General features: G+C 37.8%; 1 protein-coding gene across 6 annotated transcripts in view; it reads right to left on the bottom strand.

Moving 5' to 3' along the window:
- Positions 1-26789, bottom strand: part of SORCS1 (sortilin related VPS10 domain containing receptor 1) — a 719989-nt gene that overhangs the window by 89322 nt on the left and 603878 nt on the right. For all 6 annotated transcript variants that reach the window (XM_036735441.1, XM_036735437.1, XM_036735435.1 and 3 more), the window contains one exon: positions 8259-8430. In XM_036735441.1, coding sequence (XP_036591336.1) covers positions 8259-8430 — 172 coding nt within the window. The remainder of the gene's footprint in view (positions 1-8258; positions 8431-26789) is intronic.

The following is a 26789-nucleotide window of genomic DNA, read 5'->3' as shown; positions in this document are numbered from 1 at the left end:
TCAGAAGCAAAGTCACATCTGGGGGCTAAGTTTTTTTTTATGATCATGTTGATAAGAAGTCCTGCCCTTGAATGGCTCCCATTTGGGATTGTTGTATAAGAAGATATTAACCATAGTAGAATAAAGGGATGTGTATATGGGGGATGGGATATTTTTCGTTTCACATAAACATTTTTTTCAGTGCTACATATCAAACTAACCCCAACTTTCAAGATGGAGATTTAAGTCTTCTTAAGTCTCTTTCGTGCAACCCCCCCCCTTTAATATCCTAATATAAAGTAAGCTGTTCTTATCAGCCACTTCTATTAATTATCATATGGTTCATTAATTCAACCTGTATCACATGATGACTTAAATCGATGGTTAAATTTTCATTTGTAGAATTCATCCTGGAGAGCCACTTCATTTGTCATGGAGGACTGTTTCATTGTTGTCTTCATATCCTCAGTATCTGCCATAGTGTCATATACATTTTGTTAAAAGTTCAGTTGTTTCAGTCCTATCCGACTCTTTGTGAGCCCATTTGGGCTTTTTATGGCAAAGATACTTGAGTGGTTTGCATTTCCTCCTCCAGATCATTTTACAGATAAGGAAGCTGAGGCAAACAGGATTAAGTGACTTGCCCAGAGTCACCCAGCTCTGTGTCTGAGGTGAGATTTGAACTCAGGAAAATGAGTCTTCCTGATTCTGGATCTGGCATGCTATCCATTGCACCACCTACCTGCCTGGTGTGCAGATAGCAGGTACTTAATAAAGGCATATTGTATTTTCTTGCATTGTATTGTACTGTACTACATATTGTATCTATGTTAACTCTACAACTAGTCATCTCTTTGAGGGCAAGGATTAGTCCTTATTCATCTTTGTTTCTCAAAGTCCTGATCTATATCTCACCACTGGACTCTTGAGGATGGTGATTTTGCACAGCCCTCCCTCACTTAAATACAATTCACTTGCATGTCATGGCATCACCTCCCTTATGTCATCATCCTCTTCCAGAACAAAGGACAAAAAACAACAACAATGGAAGGACCTAGCAAGAATGGTGCTGGGTACAGAATAAGTGGTGGGTAAGTATCTGTTTATGCTAAAAGGAAGGTGTCCTGAGGAGGTCTGTGGCATCTCTCTTCAGAAGATACTTTACTAAAGACAGTTTTTCTAGACTTCACAGCTTGTAACTCTATGGCTTTAAATTGATGAGCTAGGATGTTTGTACATTCAGTGCTGCATAAAGAAATGAACACACTGGTCTTCACCCCTTCCTGAAGAGGTATAATCTATCTAAGGCCAACATGTTTGTTCCGTGCATTCACTGGCTTCTGAGCAACACAATAACAATAATAACCACAGGGATTATCATGAGTATGAAGGGTGAGGCTCTTCTATTCCCAAGAAAATCTATGACTCTACAAACAAAACAAACAAACAAAAACCTTTTTTTGCTTATTTCTGTTTTCCTAGCACCCTCATAAACAAAAAAGGCCCTTATTTCTATATCACTAAATCTCACACCATACTTCCCTGTCAAATGCTTCACTATCAAAGAATTGAGAAAGGTAGCACCTCTTCATGAGGAAGTAGAGACCTCTTCATTCATTAACACTCAATTCTACCTACCCTAGTGTTTTCCCCACCTCATGTGAAAATGGACCATTGGTGGGGTATGCTAAACTGACAGACCTATAGTATTGACAGGATTAGTAGGCCTGTCAGGAGAGGGTAGCACATTTCACTTCTGTGGCTATGAGATGGGTTCCCCAAAGTGGAAAGGAATGACTTGTTATTTTTTTTCTCCTTTTATGCCCAGGAGAACAACCTGAAACTGAGCTGTCATCACTATGCTCACAACATTCAGTCCTGTTTGAGATCTCTGCAGCTCTCTACTGCAAGGAAAGCCAAGTGGAACAAAATGGATTCTGGCTCTCATCCCTGAAGTTTCTTTTTTATCATTTTTATCCAGGTCAGAACATTTCCCAAGAGAGAGAATTAGTGTTGCAGATCTCTACATCTTGTTCTTCCAGAGAAGGAACAATAATGTTGTCCTAGCACAAATGCCTACAACTTACAGAGTTTTTGTTCTTTGATACATAATTAAGCAAGAGTTTGATATTGTACTCGAAGAAAACTAGTTTCTACTGGTGAGAGATACTGGAAAGAACTTTCTCAGGTGAGATGATTCTTTGCCCTATAAGATTCTAATAACTTTTTTATTATTCCAATAGCTTTTTTAAAAAAGTCTTTTATTATTCATTAAATAGACTTCAAACAATTAGCAGGAATCTGCTGACCTATGCCTTCTTAAGCCCAATGATGAGATGCTTCTAGAATTTTCTGGGTTTTTAAGTATTTTATTTTATAATTACATGTAAATCTCTTAACATTTTTTTTTATTTTGGGTTCCAAATTCTCTCCCTTCCCCTCCTCCTCATTGAGAAGACAAGCAATTGAATATAGGATACTACACATGTACAGTCATCAAAATATTTTTCCATATTAGTTATTCATGTTGTGAAAGAAAACACAGACAAAAAACCCAAGAAAAATAAACATTAAAAAGGATGCTTCAATCTACATTCAGACTCCATCATTCTTTCTCTGGAGGTGGATAACATTTTTCACCATGAATTCTTTGGAATTGTCTTAGATAATTTTATTCCGGAGTCTTGTATAGTTAAATCATTTATAGTTGATCATCATACAATATTGTTGTTACTGTGTATGATGTTCTCCAGGTTCTGCTGACTTCTTCACTTTGCATCAGTTTATGTAAATCTTCCCAGGTTTTTTTCTGAAAGCATTCTACTTACTATTTCTTTTAGCAAAGTAGTATTCCATTACAATCATGACATAACTTGTTCAAACAATCTCCAGTTGATGGGCATCCCCTCAATTTCCAACTCTTTGCTACCACAAAAAGAACTGGTAATCGTATTTTTATATATAAAGGCTCTTCTCCTTGTTTTTCTCTTTGAGATACAGAACTAGCAGTCTTATTGCTAGGTCAAAGAGTATGCAAAGTTTTATAACCTTTTGGGCATAGTTAAAAATTGCTTTCCAGAATTGTTGGATCAATTCACAACTCTACCAACAGTGCATTAGTGTCCCAATTTTCCTACATCCCCTCCAACACCTGTCATTTTACTTTTTGGTCATATTAATTAATCTGTTAGGTGTGTGAGGTGGTATCTCAGAGTTGTTTTCATTTGCATTTCTTTAATCAGCAATGATTTAGAGTATTTTTACATGACCATAGATACCTTTGATTTTTTTCATCTTAAAATTGCTTGTTTATATCCTTTGACTGTCAATTGAGGAATGACTTATATTCTTGTAAATGTGATTCAGTTCTCTGTATATTTGAGAAATAAAACATTTATCAAAGAAACATTCTTTTTTCCTTCTAAGCTTCGCTACATTCGTTTTGTTTGTGCAAAAAAACTTTCAAATTTCATGTAACCCAAATTGTCCATTTTATATCCCATAATGCTTTCTATGTCTTATTTGGTCATAAATTCTTCCCTTATCTGTAGATCCAAAAGGTAAACTATTCCATGTTTCCCTAATCTGCTCACAGTATCACCCTTAATGTCTCAATCATGCATCCATTTTGGCCTTACCTTGGTATACAGTACGAAATGTTAGTCTATACTTACTTAGACTTTTCTGAGTTTTAAAGAAGCAACTACAGGATAGAAAATGAGAAGAGTTCACCTTTTCAGTCTTTTTCCTCATTTGAGGGAGAATGTTACCCTCCCTTCTGCCCTACCCCACACATATAGTAAACTTCCACTTATCTATCTCCAACTTATTACTCCTCTTCTAACTTGTTCTACTAATAGTAACAAATAACCCATAATTATCAGATACATTAAGGATCCCAAAGGATTTTCCTCACAACTGGGAAAGAGGTAGCATGAATGATGTCCTCATTTTTGCCTATAAGAAAAATTAGGTTCAGAGAAGCAAAGGTACTTGTCACAGCTAGAGTCAGGGTCAGAACTGAAGCTTAGAGATTCCATCATGAATATACCCTTCAACATATCATGCTGCCTCTTTAATAATAACTTAAATTTATATAATGTATAGGGATAGGATAAAGACCTGTGATATCATTAGTATAGGAATTCCAAGATGAGAAAACACCTAGTAATGCAGATTAGCATGTTTTCTGCATCTTTTAACTCTTAGGGCTCTAAAGGGTTTAAAATACTGTTGTCTAAAGTACTCATACTCTTTGACCCAGGGATCTCACTGCTAGGCATATACCACAAAGACATAAAAAATAGAAATGGTCCCATATACAACAAAATATTCATAGTAGTACTTTTTTTGTAGCACCCAGGAACTGGAAACATAATAGATACACATTGCTGGGGAATGGCTAAACATGTTGTGGTACATGAATATAATGGAATGTAATTGTATTGTAAGAATGTGAAAAACATGGAGAAGCATGGGAAGACTTATATAACCTCAAGAAAAAGTGGGCAGAACCAGAAAAGATAAATAGATCAATACAGATGGAGATACAATCATAGATAGATGTGAATAGTACATGTATATGTGTGTATAAATATGGAAAAGAATGATATATATATATAAATGGAAGATATATGGATATATAGATAGATGTATGTGTGCATATATGTATATGAATATCTATGGAGAAGCATGATGTGTGTGTATGTGTGTATCTCTACTGCAGAGAGTGCAACTTTGATATGCTGGCCACATTGTTCAAATGCCAAATGTATGGTTGCCTAAAATACTATTTTATAGAGAACTCACATAGGGCAAGCTCTCACATGGTAGTTAGGAGGAGTAATAAAAGCACACTCTCAAGGTCTCTGTTAAGAACTTTGGAATTGATTGCATGACATGGGAGACACTGGCACAGGACCACCCAGTATGGCATGCCCTCATCAGATAAGGTTCTGTGCTCTATAAGAAAAGCAGAATTGAAGTGGCTCAAAGAAAATGAGAAATTTCACTATTTAACAAAAATTGGTGGGAAAATTTGAAAATAGTACGGCAGAAGCTAAGCATAGACCAACAACTTACACCACATACCAAGATAAAGTCAAAATGGGTACATGATTTAGGGGATATCCATCAATTGGGGAATAGCTGAACAAGTCGTGGTATATGAATGTAATGGAATACTATTATTCTATAAGAAATGATGAGCAGGTGAACTTCAGAAAAACCTGGAGAGACTTATATGAACTGATGCTGAGTGAGGGGAGCAGAACCAGGACACTGTATACAATAACAGCAACATTGTGCAATGACTGATAGACTTAGCTCTTCTCAGCAAAGCAAGGATCTGAGACAACTCCAAGACTCATGATGGAAAATGCTGTCCACATCCAGAAAAAGAACTATGGAGTCTGAATACAGATCGAAGCATACTATTGGCTCTCTCTCTCTCTCTCTCTCTCTCTCTCTCTCTCTCTCATTTCTTCTTTATGGTGGTTATTAGGTCTAATTTTTCTTTACAACATGAGTAATGTGAAAATGCTTATATTAATGTATATGTAAACTCTATAGCAGATTGCATGCTGTCTTTGGGTGGGGGAGGCCAGGGAGGGGGAGAAAATTCAGAATTCAAAATCTGATGGAAGTGAATGTTGAAAACTAAAAATAAATAATTAATATTTTTTAAAAAAAGAAACAAGAAACACACATTTAGAAAATTCCACCCTAAATGTTCACATGGCCCATTTGTGCCTGACCTGTGGTAGAGCACTCTGAGGTTGTATTGGACTGATCAACAGCAGTTCGACACACTGCAACTTGACTCTAACACAGTGGTCTCATTTTGGTCCTCTTCAAGAACAAAGAACAACAACCAACCGTGTGTGTGTGTGTGTGTGTGTGTGTGTGTGTGTGTGTGTGTTTAGGGGGAGAGAGAGAGAAGCATTGGATGTCTGTTTGTCCATATATTGTGTGTGTGTATATATATAAAATTATATATATATATAAAATGTAATACACACATACTTTCACACAATGACAGCAACGATGTCAATAGAAAGAAAAATGATAAAATAATCAAAACTTACCATGGAATAATTAGAATATTTGAAAAAGAATAGAGAAAATGTATATACCTTCTTTCTTTGCAGAGTTAAGGAATTATTGTTACTAAGGGGTTGTACTAAGTGGCTTCTGAGGTCCCTTGTAACTGTAGATCTATGACCTTTTAGGGTATGGAAAATTGTATATATTGTCTGCCTTAGCTGATGTGTTGGTGAGTCTGGCTGTCTGCCTGTCAGTCATTCTGTCTCTCTTCCCCTCTGCCCCAAGGGACTCTCTGGATAGAAGAGATATATGTAGAAGGAAAGACAATGGGAAAGCAATAATGAATAAATATTTTAAATGCTTTCCTCCCAACTCCAGTAGTAAAAGTATTTTTATTCCCTTTTTACAGATGAGGAAGCAAGTTCAGAAAAGTTATATAGGTCTAATATTGGGGGTGGGGAATCCTTACTAACAATTAGAATTATATAAAACTGAAATGGGATACCTCAGAGGCAGTAGATTCCATCTCACTGGAGATCTACAAGCAATGCCTGGATTTGTGGGGTACAATGTACAGGGATTCTTGTTCAAATGAATGTTGGAATATATGGTTCCAGTGGTCCCTTTGAGTCCTAAGATTTAGGGCTTACCCCTTAAAAGCTGGTGAAGTCAGAACAGGGTATCATATCTGACCATACTCTATTTATTATATCATGCTGGCTTAAGCTACATGGCTCAAATAATACAGTTTTTAAAGACTCATACATAAAACGGTATAGTCATAGTTTTGATTCTGAGTCAATGTACGATACTAGCCTAGGTAGCATAATGGATAAATTGTTTGGCCTAGAGTCGAGAAGAATTGAGTTCAAATTCAGCCACAGACACTTACAAGCTGTGTGACCCTGGGCAAGTCACTTGACCTTAGTATGCCTCAGTTTCCTCAAATATAAAATGCCAATAGTAATAGCACCTGCCCCACAGGGTTGTTATGAGCATCAAATGAGATATTTATAAAGTGCTGAGCACAGTGCTTGGCACATACTTTCAAAGGTTTATTCCCTTCCCTTCCCCTCTGAACTATTCTGTGTCACCAAAGAAAAATCATTCTGCATAATCTTCATGCTAAAAGATGTTATAGCATTCTAATTCTTTGGAAAATAGTACAGATTCTAACTTTTCATTAACTAGTCTTCGGCTAGCTGGAATACCTCATTTCTCAACTATGTTGCATAAATCAGAGGTTCCTGAATATATCAGATAGCTGAAGTAAAGGTTAATGAAGACTATCTTGTAAAGTTCTCTCAGCACCCCCCAAAAATGACAAATCATGGGAGTAACTAGTAGCTGGTAATACAAACAAGTTTTGTAGGATTACACTCAGGGCCTCAAAACTCTAAGCCTAGAGGTGATAACCATTTGGCATTCGTAAAAAGAGACTTGCACAGAAAGGATGGAATGTAACCATATTTTAGGTTCTCGTTCTCTCTCTCTCTCTCTCTCTCTCTCTCTCTCTCTCTCTCTCTCTCTCTCCCCCTCCCTCCCTCCCTCTCCCTCTCTCTCTTCCTCTTCCCCTCTTTCCCTCTCTCTCTCCCTCTCCCTCTCTCCCTCTCCCCTTCTCTTTCTCCCCCTCCCCCCCTCCCCCCTTCTCTCTCTCCACCCCCCTCTCTTTCTCCATCTCTTTCCCTCCCTCTCCCTCTTTCTCTCCCCCTCCCTCTCTCCCTCTCTCTTTTCCTCTCTCCCTCTCCCATTCCCTTCCTCCCTCCCTCTCTCTCTCTCTCTCTCTCTCTCTCTCTCTCTCTCTCTCCCTCTCCCACACACTGTGTGTGTGTGTGTGTGTGTGTGTGTGTGTGTGTGTGTGTGTGTGTTTGAGTTTGAATGCTTGGAGAAAACACATTGCTGAGGTGCTAATGAGGAACCGTGAAATCAAAACAGTGCCTCTGATAGTGAAGAACAAGTGATAATGAGGAGCGTAGGAATGAGGCTCTTCAGGATTGTCCTTTCTAAAGTATCCTTAGATGCATGGAGAAGAGTGAAAATGACTTGGAGGCATTTTTTAAGAAAGGGGATGAGAGGAAACAGTCCTTCTGCATCAATGTCACTGTGAGAGGATTGTGTGCCTCGTGGTTGGGTCTTTTAATATCACTTGCAGAGACACTAGGGTCATTACATCTGCTTCACAGCCCCAATTCCAGTTACCCAAATGGTAGACAGGGATGAGTCTCTTGTCCTACCTCTTCCAGTTGTACCATGAGGGTGACGTTGTGTCCTTGTTCTGCAGTCAGTTTCCCATCAGAGGTGATGATGCGAAGGCCCCGGGGGGCCTTGCCAGGACACTGCTGGGGCTTGGCAGTATACTGCTCCCTCACTCCATCTGTGCAGTTGTTGGAAACCACTTTTCGGTACCTGAGTGTAGAAAGACCTTTGTCACAAATTAATTCCAGGATATTAGAACCCAGCCCTCGCCTAACTCCTATAGTGTAGTCTTGAATGTTTGTCTGTCTTTCTGTCTTCCTTCCTTCCCTACCTTTCCTTCTTCTTTCCTCCCTTCCATGAGCATTTATCATGCTCTTACTGAGTGCCATGCACTTTATGTTGCACTGTGAGAAATAGAGAAGATATAGCAGAAACTATCTTTAGAATCATGGATTTAGAGCTGAAAGGGACCTTAAGAGTAACCATGTTCAACCTCCTTATTTCATTGATGAGGAAATAGGCTCAGAGAGGTGATATGACTTCCTTTGCTTCAGTTTCCCTGGAGCAGGTGAGTGTAGTGGATAGAGAACTGGCTTCAGAACCAGGAAGAAGTGGGTTCTACTCCTGTCTCTGGTTTTGTCACGGGACGATTTACTTAACCTCTCAGTTCTCTAGAACACTCTCTAAGTTTGTAAATGGCACAGAACCTGTAAAGCTGTTCTGGGAGAGGGAATTTCCTCATCTTTCTCTATACTAATGAAATCCCTAGCCCTTTCTTAGAGAACCTTGTATGGATTTCTCCTTTAATACCATTGCTTATTATCCAGTATTATACTTATAGATTCCATAATCCTCTTATAAAATGGAAGTTCCCCAAGGAGTGGTGGACTTTGATTTGCATCTTTGTAATCCTCCAACAGCATAATGCCTTGAACACAATAAGCATGTGAGCAATGTTTGTTGAACTATTTAATTGGAAGAAAACCATCTCACTGCATATTATTCTCCTCTTTTGAAATTATTATTTGATTTATATGCTGATTTGTGTTCATGTCAAATACTTACTACTAGATCCCAAGTTCCTTGAGGAAAGTGACTATATCTTATTTCAGTTTTATATTCTTAGCAGCACAATGCGTTGCAAATAGCTGGTGCCTAATAAATGTGTCGAATGGATGGATTGGTGAATGGATGGATGACTAGATGAATGAATAAATGAACTACAGCAAAATGTAAAAGCTATAGATGAGTATTAGAATAAGCTGTTTAGATTATATGTAACATGAGCAGTCAGAGCACTGAGGAGGCGAAGTCAGTCAGGGAAGGTTTTATGGGAGAATGGAAGTGAGTGAATTTGGTGCCAGACCTTATGGAGTAGAAAAATTTATCTAGGTAGAGGGGAGAGAAGGGAACTGCATAAGCAAAAGCCTGAAAGTGAAAATAATCATGGTATATCCAGCAAGTTTCAAAGGGCAAATAGGTCCTATTAAGGGAAGTTTGGTTTAAGTAGCTGAAACAAGTGAGCTGAAGGATGTGATGTACCCATATTAAAAAAAAATACTACCTTCTCTCAGATTCACTCTGCTTCTATAAGAACAAGATCCTATGGACTTAAGATTGCCTATGGGGTAACAAGGTCCTATGAAGGCTATTGGTAGGGAAAAGCAATATAAAAGAAACAGAAAAAATTTACTTCCTTCTTAAATCCCCCTTAAACCTGGCTCCTATTCCTTCCATTCTATTGAAACCAAACAAAGGACCTATGAATCATCAAATCCAACAAAATTTACTTAGTTTCCTGACATTTTCTTGTCCTCTCTATATTGTTCAAAACTATCAATCATTTTTATGACACTCTTACCTCTCTTGCCTTCTATGAAACTACTATATTATAATTTGTCCTCCTACCTCACTAAAAATTCCTTCTCTATTTCACTGACTACTTTCCTTTTCCTCCCATCTAACTTCGAGCATCACCAGAGGTTGAATACTCAATATTTCGATCTTCTCTTGCTATACTTCCTCCCTCTAAAATATCATCCATTCTCTCTAATGTGACTATTTCCTCTGAATGAATAATCCCCAAATTGTTCTCTCTACTTCATATCTTCTTCCTGACTTCTTTCATCTCCTCTTTATCCGTGTATCAGTCATCAAATCCTGTTAGGTCCTTATCAATGTTTCTAATTTTCATTCTCTTTTTTTTGCAAGGGGGAAGGCAGGGCAATTGAGGTTAAGTGACTTGCCCAAGGTCACACAGCTAGTAAGTGTGTCAAGTGTCTGAGGCCGGATTTGAACTCAGGTCCTCTTGACTCCAGTGCCGGTGCTCTATTCACTGTGCCACCTAGCTGCCCCATTATTTTCATTCTCAATGCCAGCATCTTGCTTTCTTCTGGTTACTTGGCTATGATATTGCTATAACCTCCTAACTTACCTCCTTGTCATCAGGCTCCCTATCTTCTAATCCACATTGCACAGTAATGAAAAACTAATTCTTCAGTAACTCTATTATCATCATAACAATTCCTTCCTCTCAGTCTATCATTGGTTCTCCATTACCTTCTGAATAAAGTCCAAATTCCTTATTTTGGTATTCAAGGATCACCACAATCTGGTCCTAATATAGTTCTTTATCATTATATCATGTTCTTCTCACACCCATAAATCTTCTGCTATAACCAACAAGTTTTTAGTTATTATTACATTTGTTTGGGCACATGGCATAGCTTTCTAACTAATTATCAGTTCACAGAGGGTGGCGACATAACCCTTCTTGTGTGTTTTCCTGTAGCAATCTAGTATAGGGTTCTAAATATAGGAAATACCAAATAAATATTTCCTAAACTGGATTGGATCATCAGTGATCAATTGTTTCTTTACCATAGGTAAATAGATTTTGTCCTTGTCGATTCCAATAAAGCTTCTTCTTGGCCCCTCTGGTCCATTCAGCTATTCTTCCATATATCTTCTCTATCAGTCCTACTCCTCCCTGACTGTCTGGACTTAAAAATCATGCCTCTACTGCGTATAATCCTAGAACTTCTCTCAGCACCTGGAGTCTCCTTGCCCTAGAATAGCCTACCACCTTTTCAGCCTCTTCACCCTAGAATATCCCTCCACAATGCCTGCCCTTCTTCCCCCCCCCTGCTGAGTTCCTCCTAGAGCTTCCTTTTTTTTCCTTCTGAGGGCCATAATCTGGCCTGGTCTCATTCCCTTCTTGGACCTGTTCCTGATATTCTAGACCTCTAAACCATCTCTGCTTTACCATGCTTGCCAGATCCGTTTTGTGTGTTGTCTTCCTTCATTAGAATGTAAACTCACTGAGGGCAGGGATTATCTTTCTTTTTGCATATATTTGAATCCCTGGCACTTAGCATGTAGGCGTGGGGAACCTGTGGCCTCAAGGACACATATGACCCTCTTGGTCCTCAAGTGTAGCCTTTTGACTAAATCCAAACTTCACAGAACAAATCACCTTAACAAAAGTATTTTTTCTGTAAAACTTGGACTCATCCAAAATGCCACACCCAAGGACCTAGAAGATCCTAGGGATCATCATAGTGCCTAGCACATAGGAAGCCTTAACAAATGCTCGTTTCCTTCCTTCCTTTTCTGAGGCTATTAGAGCAGTAGGTAGAATGCTAGAACTAAAATAAGGAAAAGCTGCAGCATTTAGCACAGTGCTTGGCACATAGTAGGCTCTCAATAAATACTTGTTGACTGGTTTCCTTATATTGAAAATGAGAAGGTTGGATTAGATCACCTTGCAGGGCCCTTCCAGCTCAAGATGTATCACCCTACGTCCTGAAAAGAGTTCATTCTTTTTCTTGCCAAGTTTATTCCTTCTCCTAGCATCACAATTTCTCTTCAAGGAACCTCCATTCACCTGGTCTCTCATATGCATTGCCATATTTGACTCCTCCCTCTCTTTCACCTTTCATATCTATTTCACTACCTGGTCCTATCAGTTTCTTCTCTGTAATATCTTTCACATCTGTCACCTTCTCTGATTTGTCCATAACTACTCATCTAGACAATAGCCTAACCAGAGGTCTTCCAACCTTCAATCCTTTCTTCATACCTCTTTCCAAATAATCTTCATTACACATAGATCTGGTCATCTCATGCCTCTGTTTAAAATTTTCGATAGGCTCTTGAGGGATCTCCTGAGGCCAAGCCCTTTGCTTTGCCCTCCACAACCTGGCACCATCTGGGTTTCCTAGCATTATCTTATTTATTCATTCATTCATCTGGTTTGTTTTTATTGTGACTTCATCTACTAGAGGGAGTTGCAAACGAGGAACTTACCAAGCAAATGCAAATTGGTGAATTATCTTCAATTCCTAGTTATTTGGGATATTAATGGGTTACACAATTTATCCAGGGTCACAAAGCCAATATGCCAATATGTAACACAGACTAAAAATATCTGTCTTATAATATTCACCCCAATGTTCTAGTCCATTAAGATCTCCTGGTACGACTTGTCTTTGAAGCCATGCTGGATCTTTGTAACTTCTACTTCCCTTTTTAGACCTTTACCAACTATCTCTTCAATAGCGCATCGAAGAATTTTCTCACAAATCAAAGTCAAAATTACTAGACTATAATTTGCAGAGTGTTCTCTTCTGAAAATCAGTGCAACATTTGCTCATCTCTAATCTTATGGTATCTCTCCCATTTTCCATGATCTTTCAAATTATCATGGACAGTGGCTCAGTGATCCTAGCTATTGGTTCTTTCAGAATCTGAGGTTGTAGTAGATCTGGGCCCGATGATTTGAATTAATAAAGGGGATCTGGATACCCTCTTTTTATTACTTATCTTGGGTATCAATGCCCATTTAGTCATGCTGATTCTACAGTTTGCAGTCCCACTCTCTTTGGCAAATAAAACAGACATAAAATATCAAACAGCTGTACCCTTTCTGTTGTCAGTTATTATCGCCCCATCTACCCCAAAGTTTCTATCTTTGTTTTGATTCTGCCTTTTCTCTCAACAAAGCTAAGAAAACCCTTCTTCATTGTACTTAGTTTCACTTGCCAGCCTTAATTCACACTGAACATTAGCCGTCTTGGCATATTTTGACTAGATCTCTCTCTATCTCATACATATTTGTATATACAGCCATACATATAAACTACACATATACATGTATATATACACACATAGACATACATTTATGTATATTTCCTGCATTACTTGATGTTGTTTACATCTTTTATCCATTGCTTTTCAAAAATGAAACCTAAATTGGTTGATGAGTTCACTGTGTACCTTTATTTGTCCCAAGAATTAAATCCCATTTTTTTCCTCTCATCTTAATTTATCCCTCTTTTGTCTTCAAATTTCATTCTTAATCATTTCTCATCTCTCCTGTGCTAACTTCCCTTGTAGTATTTAATCCATGGCATCCTACCTGTCTTTCCTCTGAACTCTTTGAAATCTGCTCTCTCAAAACCTAGGGTACAAATCAGACTATGAATAATCCTTTCCTCTATCACAAATTCTAAGACAGAGTTGTTGCTTTCTGCTAGGGTTCCAATCACTTCTACCCCAGACACATTCGGTTCCTCCCCATTAGTGAGAATCAATTTCAGATGTGTCAGATGCAGGATTTGGACACAGGTCTTTCTGAGCCAGAGGCCAGCTTTCTCTCCAGTATATCATCCTGATTCTTAATCTCACAACACTTCTTACTATACTTCACCCTATACTCTGCACAGATTTCTGCTCCAAACTGATACTGTGTTTTTTGATCTGTTGAATTCCTAACTATTCATTAAAGTTTAGCTGAAGCTTCATCTCTTCCTGGGAAATTTCCCCAATCCTTCAGCTAATTATATTCTTACAACTTACATCTTTTACAGTATCATTGTGTTATATAACCAGTAGAACATAAGCCCTCCTTAAGGGCAGGGATTTCTGTTCATGGTTGTTGTATCCTCTACAGATAACACTATGCTTTGCATATAGGATACACTTAATAAATGTTTGTCGAATTGAATTTAACTTTCAAATGTAGTGCATTTCTCATGGAATATTGCTGTCTTCTCTTTCTGTTAGACCACAATCTTCTTTAAGGCAAGGACTATGACCTGCCTAAATACTGTCCATCACTTAGTGCCTAAGATAGCATTCTGCACATAGCGTATGACTAGTAAATATTTACTGATTGATTGGCTTTCTTGGATCTGACACCATCGCAGCCAATCTATGATTAGGATCTTTACATGAAACAACGGGAGTTCTGCTTAAAAGCAAAGCAAATACTATCCCTACCTAGATCCAGTTATGTACCTCACAGGAGAGGGATGTCGATTTTAAAAAGAAAAAGAAAAAAAGAAACAAAAAATCTGATTAAAAACTACTCTGAAATAATTGCATTTCCCACCTGAAATCAGCATTGCATTAGTCTGAGCAAATCTGGCCCTGAAATTTAGAAGAAAATTGTTCAAAAATAGAGAGTTCATTTACACCAGTCAGCATATACCTATTTTCTGTGCTATGGAATGATTCTATTTTTGTCCTACCAGATACCTCCTGTTTGAGAGTTACATAAATGAATAACGCATTTAATACGTCATTAAATGGGGCTGTTACCTCAGTAATAACAAGGGAACTTATGATCATGTTGGACCTAAGCACTGATTATTACGGGGATGCATGTAGTTGGTAAAGCATTCTTCAATCTGCTAGGAGAAGGGAGAGAGGGCAGAAAATGCTTTGTAATGGCAGGTAAACCTTTGTATTGTAACAGAAAAGGAAACATGCTACAAATGTGCCTTTAATATTAAGGTAGGAAGACTCATCAGTAAAGAGCTTCTATTACTTCAATATGTCTGATTTTTAGCTGTTATCTGCATCTCTCTCAGGATGATATTCCCAACATTTCTTTAGTTTCTATGCCTTTCTCTGACTTCATTCCACAGCTTGTTTCCCTTTGGCTGTCCTTCCTCTCTTTTGAGACTCTTTGGAGATTAATAATACTAAGACTGGCATGATATCTACAATCTATATGCCTAACTTTAGACTATGGTCCTCTTTCCTCCTTCAATTTCTCTGGAGAAAAGTGTATCCAATGTATGTCATCTATGAATCTAAGTACCTCGAGGACAAGACCTACACTGTTAGCATCTACTTGGCTTAAAATACAATGTAATGTTATATATAGATATACATATACATATACATATATGTATATCCTTAGAAGTATTTAAATACTATGTAACATCTACTATAACAACAAAAATTTTACTAAATGCTTACCACAAAGAAGGCACTCTTCTAGGTACTATGAAAACTAATTGAAAATGGTGTGGTTTCTGCTTTCCAGGAAACTACAATCCATTCAGAAAGGAAACTTGGCCATAAAGAGTTATAATACACAGTAGACAAAAGAGGTTATTAACTCGTAGTATGCAAACTTTTCAAAGAATTTTTTTTTTACAATTTTGTATTTCTTTTTTTGAGCTGAAACTTATTATTTATTTTTTTGTTTTTAACATTGATTTCTACAAGATTTTGAGTTACAAATTTTCTCCCCATTTCTACCCTTCCCCCCACTCCAAGATGGCATATACTCTGATTGCCCCCTTCCCCAGTCTGCCCTCCCTTCTGCCACCCCACTCCCCCTCTCCATCCCCTTTCCCCTTACTTTCTTGTAGGGCAAAGTAGATTTCTATACCCCATTGCCTGTATATTTTATTTCCCAGTTGCAGATAAAAAAACAACTTTTTTTGACCATTTGTTCTTAGAACTTGGAGTTCCAAATTCTCTCCCCTCTTCCCTCTCCACTCACCCTCCTTGAGAAGGCAAGCAATTCAATATAGGTCACACATGTATTATTATGCAAAACACTTCCATAATAGTCATGTTGTGAAAAACTATATTTCCCTCCATCCTATCCTGAACCTCTTTATTCAATTTTCTCCCTTGACCCTGTCCCTTTTCAAAAGTGTTTGCTTTTGATTACCTCTTCCCCCTATCTGCCCTCCCTTCTATAGTACCCCCTTTTTATCTTCTTCCTCCTTCTTTCCTGTGGGGTAAGATGCCCAATTGAGTATGTATGTTATTCCCTCCTCAAGTCAAATCCAATGAGAGCAACATGCACTCATTCCACCTCACCTGCCCTCTCTTCCCTTCAAACAGAACTGCTTTTTCTTGCCACTTTTATGTGAGATAATTTACCCCATTCTATCTCTCCCTTTCTCCTTCTCCCAATATATTCCTCTCTTACCCCTTAATTTTATTGTATTTTTTAGATATCATCCCTTCACAGTCAACTCACCCTGTGCCCTCTGTCTATATGCATATATATATATATATATATAAAATATACATATATATGTGTATGTATATGTATATTCCCTTCAACTAACCTAATACTGAGAAAGGTCTCATGAATTACAAATATCATCTTTCCACGTAGGAATGTAAACAAAATGGTTCAACTTTAGTAAATCCCTTATAGTTTCTCTTTCCTGTTTACCTTTTTATGCTTCTCTTGATTCTTGTATTTGAAAGTCAAATTTTCCATTCAGCTCTGGTCTTTTCATTGAGAAAGCTTGAAAGTCCTCTATTTTATTGAAAATTCATATTTTCCCTTAGAGTATTATATTCAGTTTTGCTGGGTAGGTGATTCTCGGTTTTAATCCCAGCTCCTTTGACCTCTGGAATATCATATTCCAAGCCCCTTGATCCCTTAATTGTGTTATCCTGATGGTGTTTACACAATACTCAAAGTGTTTCTTTCTGGCTGTTTGCAATATTTTCTCCTTGACCTGGGAACTCTGAAATTTGGTGACAATATTCCTAGGAGTTTTCTTTTTGGGATCTTTTTCAAGAGGTTGATGGATTCTTTCAATTTTACCCTCTGGTTCTAGAATATCAGGGAAGTTTTCCTTGATAATTTCTTGAAAGATGATGTCTAGACTCTTTTTTTGGTCATGGCCTTCAGGTAGTCCAAAAATTTTTAAATTATCTCCCCTGGATCTATTCTCCAGGTCAGTGGTTTTTCCAGTGAGATATTTCCCATTGTCTTCCATTTTTTCGTTCCTTTGGTTCTGTTTTATAATTTCTTGATTTCTCATAAAGTCACTAGCTTCTACTTGTTCCAATCTAATTTTTAAGGATGTATTTTCTTCAGTGGTCTTTTGGACCTCTTTTTCCATTTGGCTAATTCTGCCTTTTAAGGCATTCTTCTCCTCATTGGCTTTTTGGAGCTCTTTTGCCATTTGGGTTAGTCTATTTTTTAAGGTGTTATTTTCTTCAGTATTATTTTTGGGTCTTCTTTAGCAAGTCATTGACTTGTTTTTCATGATTTTCTTGCATCACTTTCATTTCTCCTCCCAATTTTTTCTCTACTTCTCTTACTTGATTTTCCAAGTCCTTTTTGAGTTCTTCCATGGCCTGAGACCAATTCATATTTTTATAGGCTTTTGATGTAGGCTCTTTGACTTTTTTGACTTCTTCTGGCTGTATGTTTTGATCTTCTTTGTCACCAAAAAAGATTCTATAGTCTGAGTCCTTTTATGCTGCCCGTTCATGTTCCCAGCCAACTACTTGACCCTTGAGCTTTTTGTCAGGGTGTGACTACTTGTAGAGTAGAGAATACTTTGTCCCAAGTTTTAGGGGCCTTGTGCTGCTGTTTTCAGAGCTACTTCTACTCCACAGTCACTGCAAGCAGGCTATGCCTCAGCAGCGCCTTCCCCCAAGAACTACCAACCAGGACCATGACCCAGATCCAAGCAGGGCAAAGGAAGAGAGCCCTGCCTCTGTGCCAGCAAAGCAATTCCTGCACTCCTGCTCTGATCAGCTGCTTGATTTGTCCCACCAGGTGGGCCAGGGACTCCAGAAGCAGCTGATGCTGGAGCTCTGGAAGTAGCTACAGGAGCTTCCTGTTGCTGCCACCCTGGCCACCTCTGTCACCCCCCGAGGTTGGGGCCAGACTGCACACTTCTCTCACCCAGATCCAGAAATTTTCCTACTAACTTGCTCCTTTGTCTTTGGCATTTGTGGGTTGAGAAGTTTGCTAACTGCCACAGCCCAGTGATTCAGGGCCCTAAGGCCTGCTCTACCCGATTCCCTTTCTGGTGGCTCCTGGAGTGGCCCATGCTGGGCTATGCTCTGCTCCCAGCATGGTGCCATAGACCCTTCCAAGTGACCATCCAGGCTGTCTTGGGCTGGAGACTTATTTCCCTCTGTTATTTTGTGGGTTCTTTAGCTCTATAATTCATTCGGAGCCATTTTTACAGGTGTTTGGAGGGATTTGGGAGAAAGCTTAAGTGAGTCCCAGTTTTCCAGTTGCCATCTTGGCTCTGCCCCTACAATTTTCTATTTCAATTCAGTGAGTTTACTTTGTAATCATATGTGTTTTATTTTATTTAATTAAAAACATTCTGAGAAGGGGTCCATAGGTTTTACTACACCATCAAAGGAGTCTATGACCCACACAAAAAAGTTAAGAATCCTTGTATAGAGAATAAAGATACACATGAAAAATAAGATATGCCCAAGAGAGTTCAAAAGAAAGGGCAACTCCATTTTCATTTAGGGGTGGGATGGGGAAATTACAAAAGTCTTTATGCTATGTGTGTGTGTGTGTGTGTGTATGTGTATACACATACATATATACATAAAACAAATCCTTTTATTAAGGGAATTTGTTCTGTAAAGTTTGGATTCAGTCAAAGGGCTGCACTTGAGGACCTAGAGGGCTACATGTGGCCTCGAGGCCACAAGTTTCCCCACCCCTGCTATAGGTGGCTTTGGGGATGGGTCTTGAAGATTAGTTGGCAGAAATGCATTCCAGTACAGGGAAAGGCAGTGGAGGGAGCCACTTTATCCATTTTCTCCATGTCTGTTTGTGAGTTGTTTGATTAAATGCTGTGAAGCTGACTGTCCTCTGTGGGATTTCTCTTGAAATGTCTGGTTGTGATGGAAACCAGGGGAAATTGCTACCTGCAAAAAGATTAGCCTTTAGGAGATTACCCTGTCTTGATACTACAAATAGGAACGACATCCTGCATTTGTGATTGCTAATTATCTTGATGGTGCCTTGGAAACTTGCAGTGCTGATTAGCTGGGCCAGTCTGATATGGGCACATATAGCTGACCAGAATGGAGATCAACAAATCTGATGATCTGGAGACAGACTGGCCACTAATGATAATTGGCCAGCTGTAGCAACTCTATAAAGAGAGCAGCCTAATACCTATGGGACCAGGATATTGCAGGAACATGTGATGGAGTTTTATTTTGTTATGTTTTACAATTTAAAGAGAGGTATTAAACTATACAGACTGTCTTCAGTTTTGTATTTGCTTTAAGCAGGAAGAAACTTTAGAGATCATTTAGGTCTATCATTTTTTTTTGTTTCAATGAAGAAACGAAGGCCTAGAGAAATATACTGACTTGCCCGTGGCCCTTCTTCTGAATTGGGAAATCAATGTATAAATTAACTCCATGCAAGACTTAAAGATGGTAGAAGAATCATTTTTTACATCCAACAGGACAATTAGAAACCATTTATTACAACCCCTCTCTTTACTTCCCAGATGAAGAAACTGAAAGCTGAAAAGGTTAAATAATTTCCCAAGTTCACACAGGTACTATGTGGTAGATCTAGAATTTAAACCCAGGTTCTCAGACTCCAAATCCAGTACTCTCCACATTATTGTGCAGCCAATTGTCTCTGCCACCAACATGAATGAGAAATATCATAGGGAGCAGGGAGAAAGCTGCCCTCAGAGCCAGGACAACCAAGGCTAATGTCTTGTGATTGACAAATACTAGCTTTGTCACTCTGAGCATGTTCCTTAACCTTGCTGTGTCCTAGGCCATTCTTAAAGACTGTAAATTGTAAAGAAGGTGCCAACTTGTCTTGGTCGATGGTTTCCTTATCTGTGAGTTGTCTGTTGCAACGCCATCTCAGGTCTTACATCTATCTCTTGTCCTTTTAATAAGGTTAAAATTACTTCTGTACCCATTAAGCATTGAATAAGATCCTCCAGAGCTCTAAATCTAGTAGAATAGGTGCCATGCCTGGCCTGTTAGATTTGTTAATAGATTATAACAATTCCAGAAATACAACACTGAGTCAGTTCTCAGGCTGTGCATTCCAGGATTCTGTTTCTGACTTTGGAAGGCATCCAGGTACCTTCCTTGATACAAATCTTGAAGTTTAGCCACTTCCTCCAAATGTCCTTATAGCTACTTCCTTAATGAATCAATATGGATCTATCACCCAGTCATTTCTGTAAATCTTTAGAATATATTTATAGATTTACGTAAATAGATGACATCCTGCAGGCCTCATACATCATACGTTTATACTTTCAGTATGTTCTCTGTGGGTTCCTCCAGACTTAATATTTCTCTAGGACCCATTAGTAGAAGGGACACAAGAGTAATTATTAAGTAAAGTTTGAGAATCATCTGTCATGAAAAGTTCTTTGGATTAGTTCTCAGGAAAGTTGTACACTATGCCTGGTAAAAATGACTTATCAGCTTTAGGACCTTGGAAAATCATTTCCTTTTCTAGGCCTTTGATTTTCCTCTATGTTTGGAATCTCTCTCTTTTCACCTCCACCTCTAACATCCTTGGATTCCTGCAAGATTGAGCTCAAATGCTACCTTCTACAGGAGGCCTTGTTTCCTCTAGCCACTCTATGGATGCCTTCCTTTTCCTCCTTCTGTATCGTTTATGTACCCATACATTTAATATGTTGTCTCCCCTCTTAGGATATAGGTTCCCTAAAAGAAGTGACTGGTTTTTTTTTGTTTTTGCCATTCTTTTATCCCTAGAATTCATCACTGTGTGTCACAAAGTATGTGCTCGACGATTGAAATGAATTCATTATCTCTGTTATCCATATCCATCCTATTAAATTACTAAATGAAGGAAGATGGATTCATGTTATCTAAATCATTTCATGGTTCAGATTAAGGTAACTGAGGAGTGTGAGCAAACATACCTTTCACTGTGACCACCAGGAGGCTCCAGGCAAGGCAGACCCAACTATAGTAAGAAAGGTCAGAAAGCAATGTTCAAGGGAAATTGTAAGTTCTCTGCATTAACACCCTGCCAATCAATAAGCATTTATTCTGCATATTTTGGGAGTAGGGTTCAATGCTAGGGGAAATACTTTTTGAGCTCCCACAACCAAGATGGCAGAAATAAGCTGCGTCATGTTCAGTTTCATTAGCTACGTGTCCTATAGTTCAGAGTTGTGATTCTTCTTGATGCACACTGCCAGGCTGAGTACCAATATACCTAAAGAGGGCTATCAATAGGGCCGACTTGAGACAGAATAGGATAGAAAGCTAGAGGAGAAATTACTGCCTCGATCTCCTGAGTCTCACTCTTCCACCTCTGTGCCAATATTCTTCTGTCACCATGCAAATGTTTCCACTCCTACAGACCCTCCTCTAATTGGTGACTTCCTGCTAGGCATCACTCCTCCATAAAGTGCTTCTTAGGCCATTCATGCTTACTTTTCTCCTGTTTTTACTCCTGGTCCTCTAGATTTTTCTACCTTTTCTCCATGGCTTCATGACTATCTCCTTTGCTTCATCTCCAACCCCTCCCACCTCCCCATGCCCCACATACTCACTTTCCAGATTTTTTATTTGTTGTCCCTTCCATTAAAATATAAACTTCTTGAGGGTGGGTATTGCCATTTTTGTTTGTTTTTGCATCACCAGGGTTAACTGGAATACAGTAAAGGCTTAATAATTCTCTCTCCATATATATATATATATAATATAAAATATTATATATGTATATATATATATAATCTATCTATCTATCTCCAAGTCATCATTAGGGAAGTTCACATTAAGAAATTTTACTCTGAAATGCTATTATGGCATGGAGGAACCCATAGCATAACTATAAGTTCTCAAAGGCTATGCCAAAGAATTACAAACTCTGACAGGTTCTATTAAGATGGAAAGGCTCTGAGCACATTCCCAGAGATGAACTGTATTTTCCTTTCAAGATCTAGCCTAAATAAATCCAAAAAAACTCATTACTGATATGCTGTCCACTAGGTGATGAGTTATAGCAATCCATCAAACAGAAAAAAAAATGCAAATGGTCCTATATGGTCCCCTTCTGCTTCTACAGTGATGGTGGCAATTCCAACTTCATATTTTCGAACAAGCTATTAAAGTAGAAAATTAGGAAAGAGAAAAAGGAGCCAAACTCGACATAGACTCTCATTATTTCCCAGAAAGTTTCGTTGCATGTTAAAATAGCCACCAGAGGAGGCCAAATGAGTCTACAAACCATCTTAACTAGGGTGAATGTGACCTTCTTGCCAAGCAGAGATATGGCAGACAAGAGAAACACTAATTCATAATATAAACTCATGTGGAAAATTTCAGGGAGAAGGATGGAGAGAATCTATGAATAATATTGCCTAAAAACAGTGAGAAGCAGTAAGGAGAAAAAAAGGTTTTATAAAGTTTTGTGTAGGGCTTGATTAGGTCAGATTTTCTTCACAGAAATGGAAGAAAAAAGATGCAAAAGATGTGTCAAAATTTCTATAAACTTGTTTTTATCCACTGATATTGACAGTGGAACAATCAAATGTGGGCTTAAATATTATAGTTCCAAAGTGCTGTGTAAGAGAGTAGAAATGACTTTAAAAAAAGATAAAAAGAGTTGTTGGAAATGACCACATATATCCTGAGAAGGTACATGGTGCTGGTGACACAATTTTGAGCATGTTAAAGGATCAATTCTTATGATATCTGAAAGTTGTTAAGATGCCAAACAACTAGGAAAAAAACCTTAGATGTTATTACTACCCAAACAAGGAGATCTAGAGGATATCAATAAATACTGATTTATATGACTACTTTTCCATTGCTACAAAATCTTTATGAAAATAATTTACACATGCATCAAGGATATCCTTGGAACTGACAGGCTTTCGCAAATGATATTTTATAGAAGACCATATCTTTATAGTCATATGATGAACTGAAAGATACAAAGAATACAAAATTCTACTGTGTTTATTGTTTGCTGATTGTTAAAAAGAATTTGACTTAGTAAGACAAAAATGAGGCTTGAAAGACTCTCCTCCAGCAAAGTACCTCCTATGAGTATGGAAAAATCATGTAAGATTCTTTGATAGCCGCTATGACAGTTTTGACAGTCCTTTAGTTTTTAATATATAATTTTATATAATAAAATGATATACATATAATATTGAGGCATTATTACATATCACATACATCCTATACTAATATATCATTATATAATGATTGTATAATAATGTTAATATCAAGAGAAGTCCTATGCAAGAGGTCTTAAAATATTCAAAGGTGTTTGTCACTTTATGGACGATATCCAGTGTGCCATCCAAAGGGAAGCAGTATTTGGATAGCTGGAGGGGTTCTAAAGATGTTCCTGTTTGTGGATGACACTGTCAGAACTGCCTCAAATCCCAAAACATTACAGGGCCTAGTGAATGGGATCTACACTCATTGGAAATAGTGTAACTAAACTGTTAAGTACTGTGACATAGTGGATAGAGTGCTTGACTTGGATCGAGGAAGACCTAAGTTCAAATTTTAACCATAGCTGTGTGATTTGTACAAGGCACTTAATCTTTCTCAGTCTCAATTTCCTCCTCTGTAAAATGGGTACATATTAGGGTACTACAGTGCCTTATGCTGTAATTGTCACTTTCAAACAGGATATACATTTAAAATGCTTTGTCAGTTTTTAAGCACTACAACCATCTCGGCTAAGATCATCATCTATACAGGAAAACCCGAACAGATAAGGAATCCCTATTGTCCTAACTACGAAATGAAATTGGATAATATGGTTCATTAGAATATATACAGTGTCCCAAACCTCTTAGTGCAGTTTTAAGCTTTAATAACTTCAGAAATGTGTATATTACAAACTTACAAAAGAATCCCAACATTTGAAAGGTTAAATGTGTATATTTTTTTTAAAAATTGATGTTTCTTATTAAAATTGAACATAACACCATCTTGTACTCTAGTACATTGTCAAGCTTTTTAAAACTTTGATCATTTTCTGTTCAGTGACTAAAAGGATTTCATTTGTAATCCTAATGTTTAAATCACCAAAATAATAGATTTTGATGCACTCATAAAAGTTTTAATGTGCCCCCCCAAGAAAAGAAAGTATACTGAAGATAGATCAGATGACCCAAGATGGTCAAGCAAGAGGACTTCCTCTTCCAATTTATCAGGATGAGAAACATCATCAAGAAACTGCCACACATGGGCAGCTTTCTAAGAGTAAAATTATGTTGCAGAAAAGGTATCAACCTACATTTGTAATGTATTTCTGCATTGGGAGTGCCCTATACCAAGAATCTTGTCTATTTTCCCATTCTTTTAATGATGTTGAATTTTTAGAATCATAGCTTATCACAATTCCAAAGATTCAAAATTATGTATCAATTAAAAGGCAATGACATGGTAAACAGGCTAAATATATGAAGAGGTTTATATATCAAGTGCCATAAAGTATATTATCAAAAAATATGCACGAAAAGAAAAAGGGGAGTGAGGCATAAAAGACTGTCCATGCATGTCATTGGTGCTCATGAAATGTCAAGAGAACTATAGCAAAACCCCTAATATATTTAGTGGACCTTTAATGGAAAATTTACAAAACACTATAGGTAAGGTTACTAGGACGAGAAAGTGCTGAGAGGTTTCTATCTTCATCAGTTTGTGGAGATCCATTGATATACTGAAGTTCATTTTGCACCATTTCCCCCTAGATCTGTTAATGTTGATGATACGCTGAGTTTCTACAATTTGCACTCATTTCTCAGAATCCCTCAGTAAATATTTCCACTGTTTATTAAATGAGAGCCCTGAAGAGCAGTCAGTTTGTTTATATAAACTTCTCATTGGTTGCTTAGCATTTTCTGTAGAGAGATGCATGTTGCCCCTATGGAAATACTACAGAAAAAAGTTACCCTACATATATTCTGAATAGCATCCTTAACTCACTTAAAGATTGCTCCTGAGATGATCCCAAAGCTAATATTAGAAAAAGAGCTGCCCCCTGGAGAAGGCTCTGTTGGGTTACTTGAAATGAAGAAAACCTACCTTATTTAGTAGTTAAATTGTACTTTAGTTGATTTCTTAATTTAAGCTTTTCTACTACGTGAAACATTTTTCCTGTGGTTCAGAAACAAAAGCAAAGACATATTTTAGTGAACAAAAGTAATATGTAAATGTGTCTGTGAGTCTATATGTATAGACTGACATAATTCCAGACTTTTAGAAGATTTAGGATGGTACAAAGGAAAGCTTGCTGGATCTGAAGTCTGATGACCTGGGTTCCAATTCTGGTTCTTGGCCTTACTAGCTGTATAAATTTGGCCAAGTCACCTAAACTTTCTGGCCCTCAGTTTCCTTATTAATAAAATGGGAGGTTTGGGCTTGATGGGCTCAACTCAAAAGTCCCTTCCAGCTCTAAAGTCACAATCCTATGATCAATGGAGAAAAGGAGCTGAATAAATGTATATCCCTATACAGCTTAGCATATACAAATGTCACATTGTTCAAACTAACAGTGATCCCATTTTATTCACTATCAATACTTATTTCAGTGACCTGCACACCTTTTCTGATGGAGAACTAAGTTAACTGCCTCCCCTCCGTGGGACACTTGAGGTAATAATTCATTTTAAATTCAGCTGGACAATGTTACTGGTACCAGAGCTCAGGCCCAATGTTAAATACTGAAAGAAAGTTCTTAACAATCTTGGCACAGCATGGGCCCAGGCACAATTGGGGCCCAGGGATGTACTGGCATTAGAAAAGACAGAATCTTCTCTTTCCACTACTCCTTTTTTAAACAGAATTTGACTTGGTTACAGGTATTAGCAGGTAGAAATGGAGCAGTGAGGCCCTTTCTGAAAGTAACTAATTTTAGGTCTCTGTGCTAACTAATGATCACTTGATTTGAAGTGCCTAGTACTTGGCCAGGAAGAAATCAATCACTGATCAATAGGGCATTCTAGCTCTTGCTCCAGTCTGACAGCCCTTGTGTGTTAAAATGATGACTCTAGGGTCGATGGCAGGTGTTTTATCAAGGGCTGAGCTCAATCATAAATCCTCATTCCCCAGCGTACTCTACACTGCCAACTCTATGAGTGAAAATCTTGGAAAAGGGGCATAAAATTAATAGCTTCCTGTAAACAATTGGCCTAATTCCTCCTGGGTCAGGACTTGCCATGGGATCCCATGATAGTGAACATAAGGGAAAATACTATAGAGTCTGATGAGGTGCCCTAAATGTCTTTTGATTAGATATAAATTCAGGGCCACTTAGCATACTAGCTTATGGGAGTACCTTGCTTTGAGCAATAGGATGTTACTGAAAAGTCATAAGTTAAATTGCTATAAATTAAATCTACAAGTATTTTTTTTTGCAAAAAAACATTAAATTTTTTTAAGCATTTGGGGTGACTTTGTTACTTAAAGTACATGTTGACTGAGACTTTGTATAAAATAAACAGTAATTTTATGAAGAGATTAACCACCTTCTAATT

The sequence above is a fragment of the Trichosurus vulpecula genome, chromosome 8 (assembly GCF_011100635.1).
Source record: "Trichosurus vulpecula isolate mTriVul1 chromosome 8, mTriVul1.pri, whole genome shotgun sequence".
NCBI lineage: Eukaryota > Metazoa > Chordata > Mammalia > Diprotodontia > Phalangeridae > Trichosurus > Trichosurus vulpecula.
This window is presented reverse-complemented; position numbering and strand designations above follow the sequence as displayed.